The 19012-nt window shown below is 42.4% G+C and overlaps 2 protein-coding genes and 1 long non-coding RNA gene across 8 annotated transcripts in view; 2 read left to right on the top strand and 1 right to left on the bottom strand.

The window, feature by feature from the left end:
- LOC309374741 (uncharacterized protein) overlaps window positions 1-19012 on the top strand; it is a 235482-nt gene that overhangs the window by 43595 nt on the left and 172875 nt on the right. The window lies entirely within an intron of this gene.
- The window catches only part of LOC309363007 (MOB-like protein phocein), a 32695-nt gene continuing 13984 nt past the window's right edge, over window positions 302-19012 (top strand). Inside the window, exons 1-4 of one of the 2 annotated variants that reach the window (XM_081899080.1) lie at window positions 457-610; window positions 3843-4007; window positions 5416-5505; window positions 6498-6733. In XM_081899080.1, the coding sequence (XP_081755206.1) occupies window positions 608-610; window positions 3843-4007; window positions 5416-5505; window positions 6498-6548 (309 nt within the window). In that variant the 5' untranslated portion in view covers window positions 457-607 and the 3' untranslated portion in view covers window positions 6549-6733. Of the gene's footprint in view, window positions 611-3842; window positions 4008-5415; window positions 5506-6497; window positions 6734-19012 lie in introns of those variants that run through there. The other variant, XM_081899081.1, reaches the window with a different exon arrangement.
- On the bottom strand, window positions 523-18952 carry LOC309363412. 5 transcript variants are annotated; one of them, XR_014165327.1, is made up of 3 exons: window positions 10166-11745; window positions 5934-6017; window positions 523-2356 (listed from the first exon to the last, which is right to left on the bottom strand). It is a non-coding gene; the product is annotated as an uncharacterized lncRNA (long non-coding RNA). The 5 variants fall into 5 exon arrangements; XR_014165323.1 differs by lacking the exon at window positions 523-2356 and adding an exon at window positions 18900-18952 and having other exon boundaries at window positions 5512-6017; window positions 10166-10307; XR_014165324.1 differs by lacking the exon at window positions 523-2356 and adding an exon at window positions 18723-18823 and having other exon boundaries at window positions 5512-6017; window positions 10166-10307.

Here is a 19012-nt window from a genome sequence, read left to right as displayed (position 1 = left end):
AGAGGTTGGCGCGGAAGGGAACCCGGGAACCAGCCTGGCGGCATAACCCTCGCGCCCCGCCCAATCCTCGCCTCGGGAGCAGGAGACGTCAGGGGTGGGTTGAGCGGGCGGGGCTCTCTCGCTTGGAGCGCCTGCGCTCTGCGCTTGGACGGGTTTCAAAACGCCAAAGGCCCCGCCGGCGTTTATGCCTCGCGCAGGTTCCCGGGCCCCGCGGTTCCAGAATTTTCTGGAATGGACATGCTCGGGAAAGGTCGCGCGGGGCGTTGCGTCACCTCCGCTCCCCCTTCGCCCTGGCTCAAAATGGCGGGAGTGTCGCCTCACGCCCACAAACCCGAACACCTTATCTGTGGTTTTTTTTTTTAAATAAATCTGGTTCGCGGCAAGTAATGAGAAAGCGCGAACCGAAGAAGTTTTAAAGTCTATCCCAACTATTCTCCCCCACTACGCCTCAGCTAACCGCCACAGGAAGTAGTTCCCCCGCCATTTCCGGGGCATGGTCTGCGCACGCGCGGGCCGTGACCCTTTCCGCGCGTGCTAGCTCTGTGGGTCGGTCAGGGGTGCAAGGAGTCCTCGCAGCGGGAGCAGGAGCCCTTGTCAAACGCGCGCCATGGTAAGCTGCTCGCGCTTTCCTCTCGAGAAGTATTTGCAAAGGGTGGGGAAGAATAATCCCTGTTTCCTTCTTTCTCCCCCCCTCCCTCTCATTAATGCAACTCTGGAGTCTCTCTGTCTCCACCCCATTCACGATGAAAGGTGTTCTCCCGTAAAATGTGCAGAAGGGGATCCCCTAATGGGGTTCAGTTGGCTGGCGAAGGGTGGGGCGGCCCGGGTGCAAAAGTGCATAGCCCAGGGCAGGGGAGAGTGGACGCCTACCTAGAATTGTAGAGGCGGAAGGTTTCCCCAGGGTCATCTAGCCCCACCCCACCCAATACAGGAGCCTCCACGTGATGCACGCATGAATGGACTGCGTGCAGCTCGCCTCCACGAGGCGTGATGGCGGGAGGTGGACGAGGCAAATCCCTGGAAGAGGAAGTCCATATCGTTAGCTGTTAGTGCAGAAGGGTAGCTCAGTTCGTAGAGCGCGAGACTCATGGTCATGGGTTCAAACCACACTTTGGGCAAGAGATTCCTGCATTGCAGGGAGTGAGAATCGCTGACCCTCGTGGTCCATTCCAACCCTTGGTAAAGTACACACGTGCAGGATGGAAGTCCAGGGATTCAAGCCCATCGTACTTTTCCAAGTCCTGAAGGGGTGTGAGGTGGTGAGGAGGAAGTCTTTTGCACATGATTCCTTGACCTGTCTTCCCCAGTAAATGGAGTGGTTACTTACTAGTCAATCAAATCTGACAACATGTGCTCTTTATTCTTATTATCTTATCCTTTTATCTTCCGAAACTCCTGACAGTGAGTGACAGGAACGTCCTCTGCTTTGCAACAAGTTGTATCTATTGTGTGGTGAAGAGTGCAAATTGCAAAGTCAGTTTTTTTGTTGTATCAATCGTCGACTGTTACTGACAGTGGATAGATGTTGGTTCAGTAGTTCTTCAAAGGAAAGGAATTATTGGGCAAGCGACAAAAGAATGGGAGATGAGATTAATCCTTTTTGGGTCAAATTAGTTGATTTAAGGTAAATCCCTACAGCTCAATCCTAACCATACCTACTCAGAAGTAAGTCCTAGGGGACTTGCTCCTCTGTAGCAGTCTCCTTGCTCATAATAGTGTAGGAGCATGCAGGGATTGTTATTGCCAAAAGTGGGGTAAAGGGGGTATGTGATGGACTAATCTAAAGCAATTTGGTACCAGTTGAAAGAGTTGGTGCTGACAATATGCTCTTACTAAGATGTAAACCAAAGTTTGTGTAGAGTCCCAAGTATTTTTGCACAATGTATTGTAAATTCCTAACCCTGGAGAAGTTTCTAGCAAAAGCTTTACTGACTTGTATCCAAATAGGTGGCTGACACTCTTTTTTATTTTTACGTATTAATATTTGTTGCTTGATACTCTTGGTAGGGACATACTTGTTAAATCTCTTAATAAACTGTACTTTATTGAGGATGGGTTTTCAGACGTTTTAAAGTCTCTTGATCACTCGTCTTCAGTGCTGCATCTGCACTGCAGACTTGAAATTGGATTCTGTGGAAATAAGTCAGTGGGACTCGCTCCCAGGTAATGGAACTACTTTAATTGCTGGTCACATTTAGGTAATTCCTTCTCTGGCTCCTTTGTCCATTTGCTTAGCTTGTTCGAGAAGACTTTCAAATTTCCTTCTGCAGCAGCGACCTCTAGTGTCCAAAGAGTACAGATAATCCAGGCCTTCTCCTGGTTTCTAGCTGTTTCTGTAAGTGTCCATGCTGGATATCTTTGGAAACCACGAGAAGGCCAGGAAACTGAGCCAGCGTCATGTGATCTGGCTAGCTTCATTTTAGCACTCTGGTTTTCTATTAACTCCTACATAGTTGCTCTTTAACCCATACATAGTTGCCTGCTTAAAGATGTGGATTTGTTTTGCATCTAGCCTTGCAAAAAGCTTCCTTTTAAATATGAAATTGAATACTGTACGTTGCTTTTTACAGAAAGTAGTAGAAGTCCACCCTTTACTATTTTAATGCTTCCAGATCAAAACATTCTTGGATAAAATGGTTTGGTTAATGGGTAATATCTAAAATTGCATGAGAATATTTCCCTTCCTTTTCCTCCATGCCCTCCAAGTTTGCCCCAGAGTCCTCAAGTCAGAACAGAATTGGGGTTATGAGGGAACAAGAGGAAGGGGTGTTCAGTTGTGCAAGTGAACTTCCAGTGCACCAGTGGGTGGGCACAAGTAGATGGCCTCCCAAAAAACTGTGTTAATAATGTCCAAAGTTCAACATGCTTTACGCTGTGGAATGTTAATTTACATTTCTTGCTGTTAAACATTTTCTTGTGGTGCTATAGTTTAACTTGAACTTAAGGTTCCTATTGATGAGCCTTGTATACCTTTCTGTGATATAATTTGATTGCCCTAATAAAGCTATTACACTAAATTGAATGTATCTGGGAAGGTATCTGAAGAAGTGTGCATGCACACGAAAGCTCATACCAAGAACTAACTTAGTTGGTCTTTAAGGTGCTACTGGAAGGAATTTTTTTTGTTTTGACTAAATTGAATGTTGGTAGATCTTCTGTGGTATCTGTAAGTTTCCAAATCACCAAAGCTTGGAAGTTGTCCCAAAGCCATTACTACACTTATTCCTATTCTTCCCATTTGAAACACATAAGCAATATAACTCTCTACCTTTCATTTCTATTTTCCAGTCACATCCTTGTGCAAAATTTATTTATTCCAATGTAGTTAATACTGTTTTAAATAAGATCACCTGGGTATATTTAAATAAGGTTGGTATTCTTTTTATAGGGAAGATGGCTTTTTCATATAGCTTTTTCTGCAGAATTCTTCCTTCGAACAAGATCTGTGGAATGAGACTCATTTCTTAACAGCATGCGATGCCAATAATTTTGGTGTTGGTTCACATTCATGATGCCCTTTATTTGTAGAAAGGAGTCACTGAGTAATTAGGAAGCATGTATCTTAAGATCAGGTGTAAAAAAACCTACACAAAGTATTTAACTTTTTCTTGAAGTTGCTTTACCTAAAATGTACTGACATGTGTAACACTTCATTGGCCATAATGGGAATTGTATATATGTAACTGTTTTTTCCAGATTTTTCCTTATTTCCCCATCATTCCTTTCACTGTGGTGCAAAAGTGGTAGAATCACATGTTTGCCTCTTCAGATGACAATGTGCTTGTGGCTGAGAGACTCAGGTTTGCTTATTGTACATTATGACTTGTGATTTGTCTTAACAGGCAGGACAGGCATTTAAAAAATTTCTTCCCCTCTTCGACCGCGTATTGGTGGAAAGGTGTGCAGCTGAGACAGTAACTAAAGGAGGCATTATGCTTCCAGAAAAATCACAAGGAAAAGTGTTACAAGCCACCGTTGTGGCAGTTGGAACAGGCTCTAAAAGCAAGGTAAGCAGACCTTTCCTATCAAAGCTTTTTATAGCTTTTCAGATAAGAAACATGATATTTATTAGTGCTCCAGGCAAAATCACCTCTCCACTCTACCTCAAGCATCATGAGCAGTGTGGTACAGTGGCAACAGCTTTCTAATTAACATTTCAAGGTGTCACTATCTGCTTGCTGCTCTCCTAGGCTTTTCTCCCCCAGCTGTTTTTCTGCCTTTCCTCACTTGCACATCATCAGCATCATCATACGCCTCTTCTTTCCTCAACCAGCACTATGATCCTTTCCCCCAAGCTCTTCCACTATTTGAGAAAGAATTGGAATGGGCAGTTGCCATTGACGCTCTGGCATGTCTTCATAGCACAGAGCTTATGGTAGCTAACTCCCTGCTTTTCTTAGTGATCAGGCCTGTAATGCTGTAACTCAATGCAAACTCATTCGTAAGTCCCATTAAATGTGGCACAACATTGTCTCCAAGCAAACTTTCATAGGATTTGGATGTAAGATTGGAAGAAAGAAAGAATTGGTTTTTTGTGCATGTAACAGATGTATGTTATGGAGCAGACTTCCCCATCCTAGTGCCCTCAGTGTTGCTAAGCTGCATCTCCCATCATCCCAGCACTTGACCGTGGCTGGCTGGTGCTGATAGGAGTTGGAGAACAAAACATCAGGTTGGAGAAGGCCACTGTGGAGGTTGTGTTGAGCGCTTTGTCTTCCAGCCACTCTTCGTGTCTTTTCTGGGTTTGGGAGGGGGCAAAGGGCACTCATCTAAATGCATTTTACTTGCCTCCTCCTGTTGGGTAAGTGGCTCATAAACGATCTGTGTGGTGTTTGTTTACTTACTATGGGTTACTCACAACTGGACACCTCTTTCCTCTCCTCTCATCTCCTCTCCACCTGTACATACAAAATCTCTTTCGTGTGTGTATCCTGGAACAGTTTTTGAGGGTATGGAGTTACATTGAGCATGCAGAAGCATGGCAAGCTACTGGAACAGTAGTGTTGATACAGCCCTGTATTTATATTTTGCTTTTGTGCCGAAAGCCTGGGAAGATGCTCTCTGGGTCGGTGGTCCCAGTAACCTCTTCTGTATGGGGTTGTGGTATGTAGCTTGTGGGTACTCCTAGATACATCTTCGTCATTGGAGACTCACGTCTCCTCTGTGACTTGCAAGTGTCTTTTACCAGCTTTGCTTAGTTTGCCAGCTACAGCCATATCTAGATCGGGATCACTTGACCACCGTGCACTAATAGCCCTGAGATTGTATGACAGCAGTGTGCTTGCTTTGAGGCTGGCCTTGGGCCTGGCGCAGAAGCTCCAACTGATGCAATATTGCAGCTGCATTTCCACTACAGAAAACTTTTTAAGAGCATTGTAACATACGTTGTCAGTAACTATTCTTTGTCCCCTTTAGGAGGGAGAGACTCGTCCAGTTAGTGTAAAAGTTGGTGAGAAGGTTCTGCTACCGGAGTATGGTGGAACAAAAGTTGTACTGGATGACAAGGTTAGTGTGTGAATTAAATTTCTATACTGTATATTATACTCTGTATGCCACTTTTATACTTGCTTAAACTCTTATTTTATAAACAAAGCCAAAAGCAGTGCTTCTCTTAATTTTATGGAAGATCACATACATTTCGTTAGAATCTTCATGCCCTTTCCCAAGAAACCTCAGTGGTCTGCTCACCTAATTCTCATATACCTAATAGCTTCCATATGCTGTGTTCCCAGATGTATGCACACTGCCTCAGTCTCTGCCTACCTTCTATAAACATTTCATTGCTTTCCTTCATCTCTATCCAGAAGTAACTGGTCTGGAATAGCCACTGTCCTCTTTCTGCAACCCCATTCCTTTGTTGTGGGAGGTGGAGAAGAGATTTTACTGCTTTTAGGCCTGTTACCAGAAAGTAATGAAACAAATTTGTGACTTACCTCCTTGGGGAGAAACCTGAGTATGGAACAGGCAAGACTTGCCCCTTGTAGCCACTGCAGTAATTTCCTTGTGGTTTAACTTGCCTGTATTGGAATAGAAGTTTGGCAAGTGTGTGACCTGCATTTCAAAAATTAACAACCATTGCACAAATTCTAGCATTTGTATGTACTATTTTAGGGCCAAACCATCTGGGGAAATAAGTTTGGAAACCAATGTAAAGTGGGGGAAAGTTAAAAGTTTATGTATATAAACCTTAGGTGAGATTTAAAATCTCAAGAGTACATTGGTCTTTTAATAGAAGAATTCCAGCTGAATCTCTTAATTTTCTTTTGAACCCCTGTAAACTATTCCAATCAATTCATCTGAAGTCTGTCCTGGGGGAATTCAAGCCCCTTTCAGAGCAATAGCAATGATGAAGTAGAAGAACTGTCCTTTGGTTAATATTTGTATAGCACCAAGGACATGTCATAAATCTCTGTGTTGGAAGAGCTTCAGCGTATCAGCTTTTGAAGTACTTAACTGTTTATCTTCAACATGGACAAATTTGTTTTCTTTATTTGCAGGACTATTTCATATTTAGAGATGGTGATATTCTTGGAAAATACGTGGACTGAACAGTTCATCTTGCTGCGTTATCATTAAGTTTTCATTCCACAAAAAGTGCTCAAATGGTTCTGTTCCATCATGTAAATAATTTCTTTATTTTCTAATAAATGCAAATTCTCCCAAATTACCAAGTATCATTGTGACTTCAAAATAAAACAATGTGTATAGCCAAAATACATTTCTTACTATCTTATTCCGTGTGTTCTGTTGTTGTTTTTTAAATATACTTAGAGCAGCTTGCTGGCTAATTAAGTAGCCAAAGCATTTCAGGGTGAAACAGTGATGGTGTGTGATAATAAAAAAAAAGAGCTATAGGCTAGGAGCCAAAGAACCATGAAACCAGTTTGGGGTTTAGTTTCCTGCCTCCCCAAAAAAGCATCCCTCCTGTGCTGCATTACAGTCATGTCATTACAACGTGGAATCCTAAAGAGCTTTTTGGACCAATTTCTCCATCTTTGGAGGGGGGAGAAAAAGCATCAGAATGCTTGGAGAGTTCACAAGTCAAGTATAATTATCCCTTAAATCCCTAAAATTATTCAAGTCAATGAATATAATAATTGCTTCCAAGCTGGAAAACATCACATTTCTCACTAGGAGCTACTGGTGCATCAACTCAAAATGGCCATGCTATTGTGCTGTCACGGAAGGGTTATCAGCATTTGAGGGAAATAAAACGTGCAATTCTTTAAAATTAGGGATGTAAAACAGTTCCCAGAAAAGCTACTGTGCTCTGTTCAAAATGCTGCATGCCAGCAAATCGAACAAGGGGAAGCATATCCTATATTGAGAAAACCAAAATAGCTTTGTCAGGCAAATATAAAATGATGACACCTACTGGTCGGCTCCAGACATCATTGGAGGATGCCGATTATTTGGATCCATTCTAGTTTGGTGTTGAGCTCCAGTTTGGAACTGAAACAGCCTTGGTTTCCATGACTGATTACCTTGTTTAGTGTAGAGGGGAGTGCAACTTTGTTGATTCTCTTGGATTTCTCAGTGGCTTTTGATACTGTAGACACAGTATCTTATTGAAATAACTTTGTGAGTTGAGAGTGGAGGGCACTGTGTTGCTCCTAAGTGCAGGGCTGGTCTCAGAGGGTAGCATAGGGAGGTTTCCGTTCAACCCCATAGAAGCTAATCCATGTGGTCCCTTGGGGTTCTGTTCTGTCCCCTCTTCTCTCTATATGAAACTGCTGTATGAGGTCATCAGAAAATTTGAAATTTGGATGCCACCAATATGTGGAAGTGGGGTGTTTCCTAGGTCTGGGAATTGGGGGACCACCTGTTTTTATGGGGTTGCACATACCCTGAAAGAACAGTTATCTAGGACTGTTCCTCAATACCACTTAGTCACTGGAGCCAGGGGTCTTTGGTAATATGGAGTGCTTATGCCCAGGTTTCACTGCTGCTAGCCATTCCTGGGCAGGGATAGCTTGGCCACAGGTATTCATGCTCTGATGACCTCCCATTTTGATTAATGTAAAGAAGTGGGAAATACTTCTGCCCTAAAAACAAAATGGAGGAAGGCATGTAGAGATAATATAAAATTATCTTATATCTCAAGACTCAGACTGGCAAATCACAATAACAAGAGGCTTGGAAATGAAATGCAAAAGTTTGACACTGAAATAATCAATGCTCTTGATGAATGAGAAACCTGATTTAGAATACTGTATACTTGCTTGGCTAGAGAACAGATGGGGAGAGCAATCCAAATGATGGGAATCCAACATGTGACTTCTGCCCGGGTTAAAGCAACAGCATTCAAACCCTAACTGGCAACTGAGAGAAGTTGAGCTCAGTGGAGACAACAAATACACCCAGAACCTCTACCACCTACCCCATGGTAGATCCCTTCCCCATCTTCCATAAAGGAAGGGAAAAAGGAGGAAGGAAAATTTGGAAATCTTTCCTTCTGTGTACTTACTTAAGTTAACAGTATCTAAGCCACTATGTTTAGGATTCAACTGCCAAGAAATAAAGAGCCTCTCCCTTGTACATTATGGAGGGACATGATGCACAAGCTATGCAGAATGTTATGCGCAACAGCTGAGAATGTTATATCATCCACTGCAAGGCTATATCACAGAGAACAAGGACAGTACTGTTTATTTGAAACTGGCTTATGGTTTAGTGGTTGATAGGTCAGCTTCAGGAAGGGCATTGCTGCAAACCATTATTCTCTTTAATTATGGATCACAACCAAAATATATTTTACACCTCCCCTTAAGAGCAGGGATAGTCAATATTGTAAGGAATTTATGAGGTGCACGAGGAGAGGGAGAGAAAAAAAAGTTCCAACACCATAAACAATTCCAAAGCATGACAGTATGGGCCCGGATTCAATAAACTATTTTAAAGTATGCCCAAAGGGCTTAGGTTTTGCCTTTAACAGCACATATTGACACCGTTACTAATTTTGAAGTTTCCTCATCATCAAATAGATTTGCCATGTGGCATGGGTGAGAGGATTCTATTCAAGAAATCCTATCTGAACCCCACCCTCCAAGTGTGCAGAACTTTATGGGTGAGTGTTTGCTTTAATTCTAGAATGGTATGAATGAGGGCACTCCCTAAACTCCCGTGGCTCTGAATATCGTAGAATTTGAAGTGCTGTCTACTGAAATGAATGCAAATAAGTTGCAAATAAAAAAGACTTGCACCACAGATCTCCCAGTGTCATCAGATAACACAGCTGGATAAGAATGAAATGGTAGACTTAATTAGACTGAGAGGTCAGAAAGGTGCACCCAAACTTCCTTAGAAAGACATGGACCACTGCCAGAAATTCAGGTTCTCATTGAAAGGAAATAATGACAAGTGCCTTGCTCCCTCTAGCTTTCTGTCAAGTAAATGTTTTACCCAAATTCCAGTTTGTTGTAAAGCAGACAAAGTACAGTATGTCTGTACATAGTCACCTTATTTCCCCATACATAATTCTCTCTTTTTAGCCACACTGTACTGTAGGTGGTCTTCCGGATTGGCGCTCCTACACGAAAATACTAGGGTATTCTTTTAAACCATTTTGAACCCTATTAATATGCCAATGAGACCTAACACCTGTCCTCTTTATTAAATTAGTGTACCGTATATAAGTAGCTGAGTTGCAATTGATCTAGCCAGAAACTGAAGTGACACTGGAAACACCTGTTTTTTTGGTGCCAAGTCACAATGAAAGTTTTGTTCCCATAGTTTATGTTGCTTCTACAAGTGTAAATGTAATAAGCAAAACAAGAAATTGATAAACCTGGTGTTGTACTGTTCTTTTACACACCTTGTCCCATTGGCTAGTCTGCCTGGCACATATGGTTATTGTTATTCAGGTTAGTTTACCCCCCCCCCAAATTTTTAGGTGGAAATTTATTTATTGGGGGGGGGTTGGTAGCTATTTTTATTAAAGAACAAAGTGAGTTCATGCGGTTGCACTGCTTCAGTGACAGGAGTGCAAATAATTGTCAATTTCTGCAACACTTAAAATAAAACGCTCAATATAAGCCAAACCCTCTTCCATTCTAGAGTGAAAATGTGATCCTGATTAAACCAAAAGCCAGGCTCCCCCTTTTTTTGTTATGGAATAGATCCACCAGAGCAACAAACCCCAAACTTTCTTTGAATGTTACTTTACCTTTTATAGAAAGGTTTGATGCCAACAGATGAAAGCTAGGCTCCATGACCTGCCACTAAGGTTAGGAGCTGTGGCCAGTTTTCTGTCCGTGGCGAAGATCTTCTCAAGGGCAATTAATTCCGCTTGCTTTGCTAAACCCGCTCTGAAAAGCAAGCAAATATGAAAGGCCTTGGTGAGCAATGTTTTTTGAGAGGGAAAAGGCTGGGGTTTGGCCTTGGTGAATGATGGGAAGCTGTAGACATGTTTGGCATAGGCACTAAGGGTGTAGCAATGGTATATTTTCATAGACCAAAGTTATAAGATTTTGAGTTCTCCCGTGCTTCTTCTAAAATGGAAAGGCTCCATTCAGAGGTTAAAAGGAAACCCAGTTCTGAACTCTTATGACTCTTATTGTTAAGTTGTAGGTGAACATATTAGACGACACAGTGATTCTTCCAAAGCAGCTCTTTATTTGTAAGCTGGAACAGAACTGAACTGAGGAGCTCAGTCAGCCTGCTTATATAGAGTTCCACTAGAATGCAACAGTAACCATTTTCTGTAACTAGCCAATCACTGAACGTCACTTTCGATCCTTCATTTGCATACAAACTATCCAATCACTGAACGTCACTTTCGATCCTTCATTTGCATAACTATCTTCAGTATCCCCCTGCTGGCCCAGGGTGAGAACTTCAGTACATAACACTTATGTTACAATGGACAGGCTAAGAAATGTGCTGGATTGACCACAAATAAAAGTGGATGCAATATTTCTGTTTACTGCTTCCTAGTTTCCTCCTTCAGATCAGCATTGTTCTCCTGAAGGCACATTCAAAAGCCCCTGAGGCAGTCTGGCCTTCTCCAGGCTGCTTAGCGGTTATGGTGGAGTAGGACCTGGGAGACTAGGGTTGAAATCCAACTCAGCCATGAAGCTTGTTCACCAGGTGACCTTGGGGCAGCCACTGCCTCTCCACCTAACCTACCTCACAGGGTTGTTGTGAGGAGAGAATGGGGAGCCCTATGCACACCACCTCAAGCTCCTTGGAGGAAAAGTTGGTTATGTTGTACAGTGGTACCTCAGGTTAAATACGCTTTAGGTTACATATACTTCAGGTTACAGACTCCGCTAACCCAGAAATAATACCTCGGGTTAAGAACTTTGCTTCAGGATGAGAACAGAAATCGTGCTCCGGCGGTGCGGTGGGAGCAGGAGGCCCCATTAACTAAAGTGGTGCTTCAGGCTAAGGACAGTTTCAGGTTAAGAACGGACCTCCAGAACGAATTAAGTACTTAACCCAAGGTACCATTGTAAATGGAATAATAATAATAATGTGCTATGTTTTAGAGAAGTGTCTGCGAGGTGACATGTTCTGGCCACTGCCTTGCCCTGTTGTCAAAAGTTAGCAAGGGCAGGTAGCATGGTCGCAAGCGATGAGAAACACCTCCGCCTTTCGCTCCTCATTTTTGTCCCAAAACCTATTTGCACCAGTTGAACCAAAGGAGGGTCTCCACCACCATTGTTCAGCCCAGACACTGAGGTCCAGCTCCAAGGGCCTTCTGGTGGTTCCCTCCCTGCGAGAAGTGAGTTGCAGGGAACCAGGCAGAGGGCCTTCTTGGTAGTGGCGCCCACCCTGTGGAACGCCCAACCATCAGATGTCAAGGAAATAAACAACTACCTGACTTTTAGAAGACATCTGAAGGCAGCCCTGTACAGGGAAATTTTTAGTGTTGGGTTTTATCACTTTATTATTATTATTACTATTAATAATAATAATAATAATAATAATAATAATAATAATAATAATATTCTGTTGGGAACAGCCCAGAGTGGCTGGGGAAACCCAGCCAGATGGGCTTGGTATAAATAATAAATTATTATTATTATTATTATACAGTATTTCAACTCCTGCCCGCTGCTAAGGTTTTTTTTTTATTTCCCCTCCTCCTGTTCCTGTGAAAGTCTAAGCAAGCTTCTCTAACACACCCATTATTATTTTTTATAAAACAGCACGTCCTTTGTTTTGTCCAGGCCTTTTATTGTGCAGCGCGATAATTATTATTATTATGCTTTCTTCCCACGCAGTTTCACCTATATTTGAGGCGCCCTATCTATCTATCTATCTATCTATCTATCTATCTATCTATCTATAATAATATTTTACTTATATCCTGCTCTCCCTAGCCAAAGCCGGGCTCAGAGCGGCTAACAACAATAAAATAATACAACATTCTAAAATCATTTCATTCTAAAATCAGTTCAAATCAGACTTCCGGAGGCGGCGCAAAACGGCAATGGCGGTCCTCTTTACTGTGTGAAGAGGGGCTCCGCGAAAAAGGGTCGTCCGCTGCGGCAAAGTGGAGACCCATTAAGATAAACCGCAGGCAGAGCGAGCCTGCGGCCGTGGGACTCGGCGGGTGCCAGAAGCCCCCCCAGAAACGAAGAAGGGACCTCGTAAGAGGCTCCGGAACGTGAAAGGGGGAGCGGCGCTGTGAGTTCATCGCTCTTTTCGCGGAAGTGAAGCCGCGCTGCTGCTGCTGATGAGCGTCGACCTTTCTTCTTGGAAAACATCGGAATTGGCTGTAATTTACCCGTGAGTAAGGGGTACCAAAGATTGGCTTTAATTTGATTAATTCGGCTGAAAACGGGAGGCGAGTAACAGGAAGTCCGTCTCCCGATCCTGCTAGCCAGAGCAAAGCAAAGAATTTGAAGTGGGCTGAAGCGCTTAAAAAGAGACTCTGAAAGCAGTACGAAGGGGCATTAACAGACTGTGTACTTAGAAGTTAAAAGGATATATGGGTTAAACTTTTTGGTTTTTTTCTTTTTGCTACGGAACTTTCTCCCTACTTTTGAGCGATGTGGAGTTAAAGGGGATAACCGAGCTGTCGGGCTGCCAGTGTGTTAAAGGAGAACTGTCAGACTGCTGAAACTTTTTCTGAAGTACAAATTGTTACATTGACTGATACACTAGCGCTTTAATACTGATGCTGGAACCTTTCTGTCACCTTGTGGCACTATTTTGAAACAGAATTATCTGGAAGCCTCTTTTTTGAACTTGGGGATTACAAAAGTCGAAATAGGAACTTTAATGGCGGAAAAGAAACTTTCCTTCCTATGAAATTGTGAAACACCCCCCCTAGAGGAATTGCGGAGGTATAGAGGTCTGGGAACTGTACCATATTGAGATTTTTTGCGGTTTAATTGTTTACATTCTGGACTGGTCTTTCTCATGGATTGAAAGACTATTTGACCTTGAACAAAGGCAGCTGGGGAATGAGTGGCTCAGGGAAAACAAGAGCAGCTAAAGCTAAAGAAAAAGATAAGAAATCTGGGCAACTTGTTCAAACAACGTTAACTCATCAACGCAGATCTTCTGTCCCAACCGTGCTGACGGCACAGGAGGAGGAAGTTGAAACGCCTGCTACAGAAGATATGGCAACTGGAGGATCTGATCCAGTCCTGAAACAAATTTTGGAACAATTGGCACTCTTGAATAAGAAGGTGGACGATCAGTCATCTAAAATTGACCGAGCTACATCCACTATCAGTAAGTTATCAGATCAGGTTTCCCAGCACACTCAGGCTATTGAGAAATTGCAAGGAGCTACGGCAGAGAATTATAAATTAGCTGCGGAAGCCAATCAAAAAGCTGAGCAAGCGTGCAAAAAGGTTGAGGAGATCAAAGGGGAAGTAAGACCTCTGAAAAGACAGGTAGGAGAACAGCAAGCCTACCTGTCACTGGTGGAACTGAAAAGTAAGGAAAGTAATCTTAGGCTGAGGGCCGTCCCAGAACTGGAGCAGGGCAACCTAGAGGGATTTTTGACGCTGTTATTTTCTAAATTTTGGGGGGTTGAGGAAGACAAAGACTTTAAAATTGTGACGGCCTTCAGATTGGGAAGATCGGCTAAGAAAGACAAGTCCAGAGACTGTTTGGTCTGTTTGAGAACAAGAGAGGAAAGAGATAAGATATTAGGCCTACATTTTAAAAAATCTCTGGAAGTAGAAGGCAAAAGGGCAGAAATTTATAGAGACATCCCTAAATATCTGTTGGATCTTAGAGCCTCATATATAGACTTGACTAAACTGCTAAGGTACAACGCAATTCCTTATAGGTGGGAATTCCCTCAAGGTCTATCATTCACCTATAAAGGAAGGAAGGTAAGAATCAAAACACCAGAGGATCAGCAGAAGTTCCTACACGACAACGAGGAGGACCTCCAAAAGAGAGCTGCAGCTTCTTGGCCCCCACCACCGGGATCACCACCAGGACGTGTACCATCTGGATGTGGACCGGCACCACACCCTTCGGGAACGGAGGGAAACTTAGACACCCAATTGTGATACCTAAGAATTAGACCAGGATGTCTCTACAGCTTCTCAGTTGGAATATAAATGGCGGGAATTCCCCAGAAAAAAGGAAAAAAGTATTTCATATTTTGAAAAAAGAACAATTGGACATTATCTGCTTGCAAGAAACACATGTGACAAGACTCCACAGAAAAGTGTTAATCAATAAAAGGTTAGGCCAAGAATTTATTTCATCGGACAAAGTTAAGAAAAGAGGAGTGGTGATATATGCAAAGGAGAACCTGTCACCAAAATTTGTATTTAAAGATGAACAGGGCAGAATTTTGGCGATTGAAATTCAGACACAAGGAGAAAAGTTTTTAATCTTAGGAATATACGCCCCAAATGAAGGAAAATCGGAATTCTTCAAGAGGCTGCATGAGACTATGCTGGACTATTTGGATTACAACAACATCATTATGTTGGGAGATATGAACGGAGTCGTCTCAGTGAATATGGACAAGTCGCAAAGTGCTAACATAACGAAAGATGGCAGACTACCAAAAACTTTTTTTGAAATGACTGACAATTTGGATTTGATTGATATATGGAGGATCAAGAACCCTCTAGGGAAAGAAGGAACTTTCTTTTCTGAAGCCCACATGACATGGACGCGAATCGACCAAATATGGATAACTAGAGGACTGGCACCTAAGACTAGAAAAGTGGAAATCTGCCCAAAAACCTGCTCCGACCACAATGCTTTGAGAATGGAACTGAGATTAAATACAACCGGATCTTTCAGATGGAAAATGAATGACACTCTGTTAAGAGATCAGGAGATTGTCAAGAAGGCCCAAAAAGCTTTAAAGGATTATTTTGAAATAAATCTAAAGACAACCGTGGAAAAAAGAATAATCTGGGACGCAAGTAAAGCAGTTATGAGAGGGTTTCTAATACAGCAGAATACGATTAAAAAAAGGCTCTGGAATGAAAAGAAGGAGAAGATTTTGGAGAAAATAAGAGAAGGAGAGAAAAAATTGAGATCTAGGCCTAAATCGAAGGAAGTGTTGAGAGAAGTGAAGTTTTTCCAGGCACAATATTCGAAACTGATAAATCAAGAGGTGGAATGGAAAATTAAACAAATGAAACAAAGATCTTTTGAATCAGCTAACAAGTGTGGGAAACTGCTAGCTTGGCAGTTGAAAAAGAGACAAAAGCTTAATACAGTTACAAACCTAGAGATTAAAGGGAGAATGGTTCAGAAGCCCGAGGAAATTAGAAAGTGTTTCCAGAGATATTTCAAAGAACTTTATTCACAAGGGCCGCAAAAAGATTCGGAGGTGGATCAATTTCTCATAACTAATGGATTACAAAAAATACCTCAGGAAATGAGAGCAGCCTTGAACTGTAATATTACGTACCAAGAAATTGAATGTGCCATTCAGAACCTTCAACTAGGCAAGTCTCCAGGACCTGATGGACTTACTTCCAAATACTATAAGGTATTGAAGGATTCGTTGATACAACCACTGTTGGAAGTTAGTAACCAGATTATGGAGGGGAGGAAGGCACCGGAAACGTGGAAAGAAGCTTTCATCACGTTGATACCAAAATTAGAAACTGAAAAAACCCAACTTAAAAACTACCGTCCTATTTCACTCCTAAATGTGGATTACAAAATTTTTGCAGACATTTTGGCAAGTAGGTTTAAGAAAGTATTAAATGAAGTGATTCATAAGGACCAAGCAGGCTTTCTCCCTGGTAGGCATTTGTTTGACAACACAAGAAACATCATTGACATTTTGGAATTTTTACAAACAAACTTAAATACAAGAGCGGTGTTGATCTTTATTGATGCGGAGAAAGCCTTTGACAATATTTCTTGGATGTTTATGAAGAAAAATTTGGAAAGGATGGGAGTAGGGCGGGGGTTTGAAAATGGAATAGAAGCAATTTATTCAGAACAAAAAGCTAAATTGATAGTAAACAACGTGGTGACAGAGGAGTTCAAAATTGAAAAAGGGACACGACAGGGGTGCCCTCTGTCTCCTCTGCTGTTTATTTCAGTCCTGGAGGTGCTATTGAACATGATCAGAAATGACCGGTTGGCACAGGGAATTGTGGTCGGAGAGAAACAATATAAACTGAAAGCATTTGCAGATGACTTGGTATTAACATTACAGGAGCCAGTCCCTAGTACTAAAAGAGTGTTAGAATTAATTTCTGACTTTGGTCGGGTGGCGGGATTCAAGCTGAACAAACAAAAAACTAAAGTTCTAGCAAAAAACTTGACAACTACTGAAATAGAGGAGTTCAGGAAAGAAACGGAACTAAATGTGGTTAAAAAAGTAAAGTACTTAGGGGTGTACCTGACCTCCAAAAATTTGAATTTGTTTAAGGATAATTATGAGAAATGTTGGTCAGAGATCAAAAGAGATTTGGAAACATGGTCAAGATTGAAACTTTCCTTGTTGGGTAGAATAGCTGCTATAAAGATGAATGTACTGCCGAAAATGTTATTTCTGTTTCAGGCCCTCCAGATCGTGGACAAGGTGGAATGTTTTGGAAGATGGCAGAGGGATATTTCTAAATTTGTCTGGCAGGGCAAAAAGCCCCGAATAAAGTTTAAAATACTAACTGATGCGAAAGAAAGAGGGGGGTTTGCCCTGCCGGACTTGAGGTTATATTATGAATCTGCAGCCCTCTGCTGGTTGAAAGATTGGATTTTATTGGAGAACACCGATGTCCTCGATCTGGAAGGGTTTGGTAATGCTTTTGGGTGGCATGCATATCTGTGGTATGACAAGGTTAAAGTTCATAGATCGTTCAAAAACCATATTGTCAGAAGGGCAATTTTTATGGTCTGGACAAAATACAAAGACTTATTGGAGAGTAAAACTCCGAGGTGGCTCTCACCGATGGAGGCCAAAGCACGTAAAAGACTCAATATGGAGGCCCATTGGCCTAAATATTGGGAAATAATTGAAAAAATTGGAGATAATTGGAGGTTGCAGAGTATGGAAAAGTTAAAAAACAAGGTGCGAGATTGGTTGCACTATGCTCAAATCCAGGAAGTTTTTAAAGCGGACAAAAAAGTGGGTTTCCAGGTGGAAAAATCGAAATTAGAGACAGAGTTGCTAGAGCCAAAATCTAAGTTAATTTCGAGAATGTACAACTTGCTGCTTAAATGGAATACACAGGATGAGATCGTTAAATCCTCCATGATAAAGTGGGCGCAGGACTTGGGGCATAACATCATGTTTGAAGACTGGGAAAGGTTATGGAACACCGGGATGAAATTTATGGCATGTAGTGCCTTGAAGGAAAATATTATGAAAATGATATACCGGTGGTACATGACCCCAGTCAAGCTTGCAAAGATATACCACCTGTCGGACAAAAAATGTTGGAAGTGTAAGGAGGAGGAGGGGACATTCTTACACCTCTGGTGGACCTGCCCGAAGGTGAAGGCCTTCTGGGAGATGATACATAATGAATTAAAAAAGGTACTTAGATTTACCTTACCCAAGAAACCGGAGGCCTTCCTCCTGGGCATGGTAGACCAGAGGGTGGCCAAGAAAGATAGAACTTTCTTTATGTACGCCACCACAGCAGCAAGGATTTTGATAGCAAAGTATTGGAAGACACAAAATTTACCCACGCTGGAAGAATGGCAGACGCAGCTGATGGACTATATGGAGTTGGCTGAAATGACTGGCAGAATCCGAGACTTGGGAGAAGAAGCAACGGAGGAAGTCTGGGAAAAATTTAAGGACTATTTGAAAAAGCATTATAAGTTGTATGAATGTTAAAAAATGCTCCTTTTTAGGAAACTATAGCTTCAGCATCTGTAAACTTTTGAAATGGAAAATAAGGTACAACAAGCCAGAGGTGGTGTAATGAAATAATTTTATTGTGTTGAAATTAAAAGTTTAAGGATTTGGACTATAATGTCCTAGAGACCAGATATCACGATAAAATGAAAGATACATTATTGTGTTTGAAATAAGTTAACAAATTGCTGATGTTTTGAATGTACAGAGAATGCAGGGTTCGGAAGATGGGGGAAGTCCACTAGATCTATGGAAATATGTAATTGGAAGTTGGATTTTGTATTTCATAAACTCAATAAAAATTATATTAAAAAAAAATAAAATCAGTTCAAATCAGATTAATGGCAACCATTGTATCTAGATTTTATATACCGCCTTTCCCTCACATGCCCTCAGGGCAGCTCACAACCTCTCCTCAGCCCCCTTTCCCGCCCTTTCCTTCCCGCCCTCGGCATACTCGCTCCTCCCCCTTTCCCCTCGCCGTTCTATTGCGCTTCTCTCCCTCCTCCCCGCTATTGGGAGGAGGAGGAGGAGGGGGCGCCCGCGCGCTGTTCTACCCCTCTCCTCCTCCCTCCCCCGCCCCTGTGAGACTTCTGCTCTTCGGCGCTCGCGCCTGCCTCCCGCCCCCGCCGACCTGACGTAGGCCGATCACGTGCTTCACCTAAACGTTCCCGCCGGGCTTTCGGCCCTCCCCGCGGAGGAAGCTCGCTCGTCTCGCGTTGTCCCGTCCGTCGTCTCGCGCCTCTC

This window comes from Podarcis melisellensis (assembly GCF_964234715.1).
Source record: "Podarcis melisellensis genome assembly, chromosome: 1".
Lineage (NCBI taxonomy): Eukaryota > Metazoa > Chordata > Lepidosauria > Squamata > Lacertidae > Podarcis > Podarcis melisellensis.
This window is presented reverse-complemented; position numbering and strand designations above follow the sequence as displayed.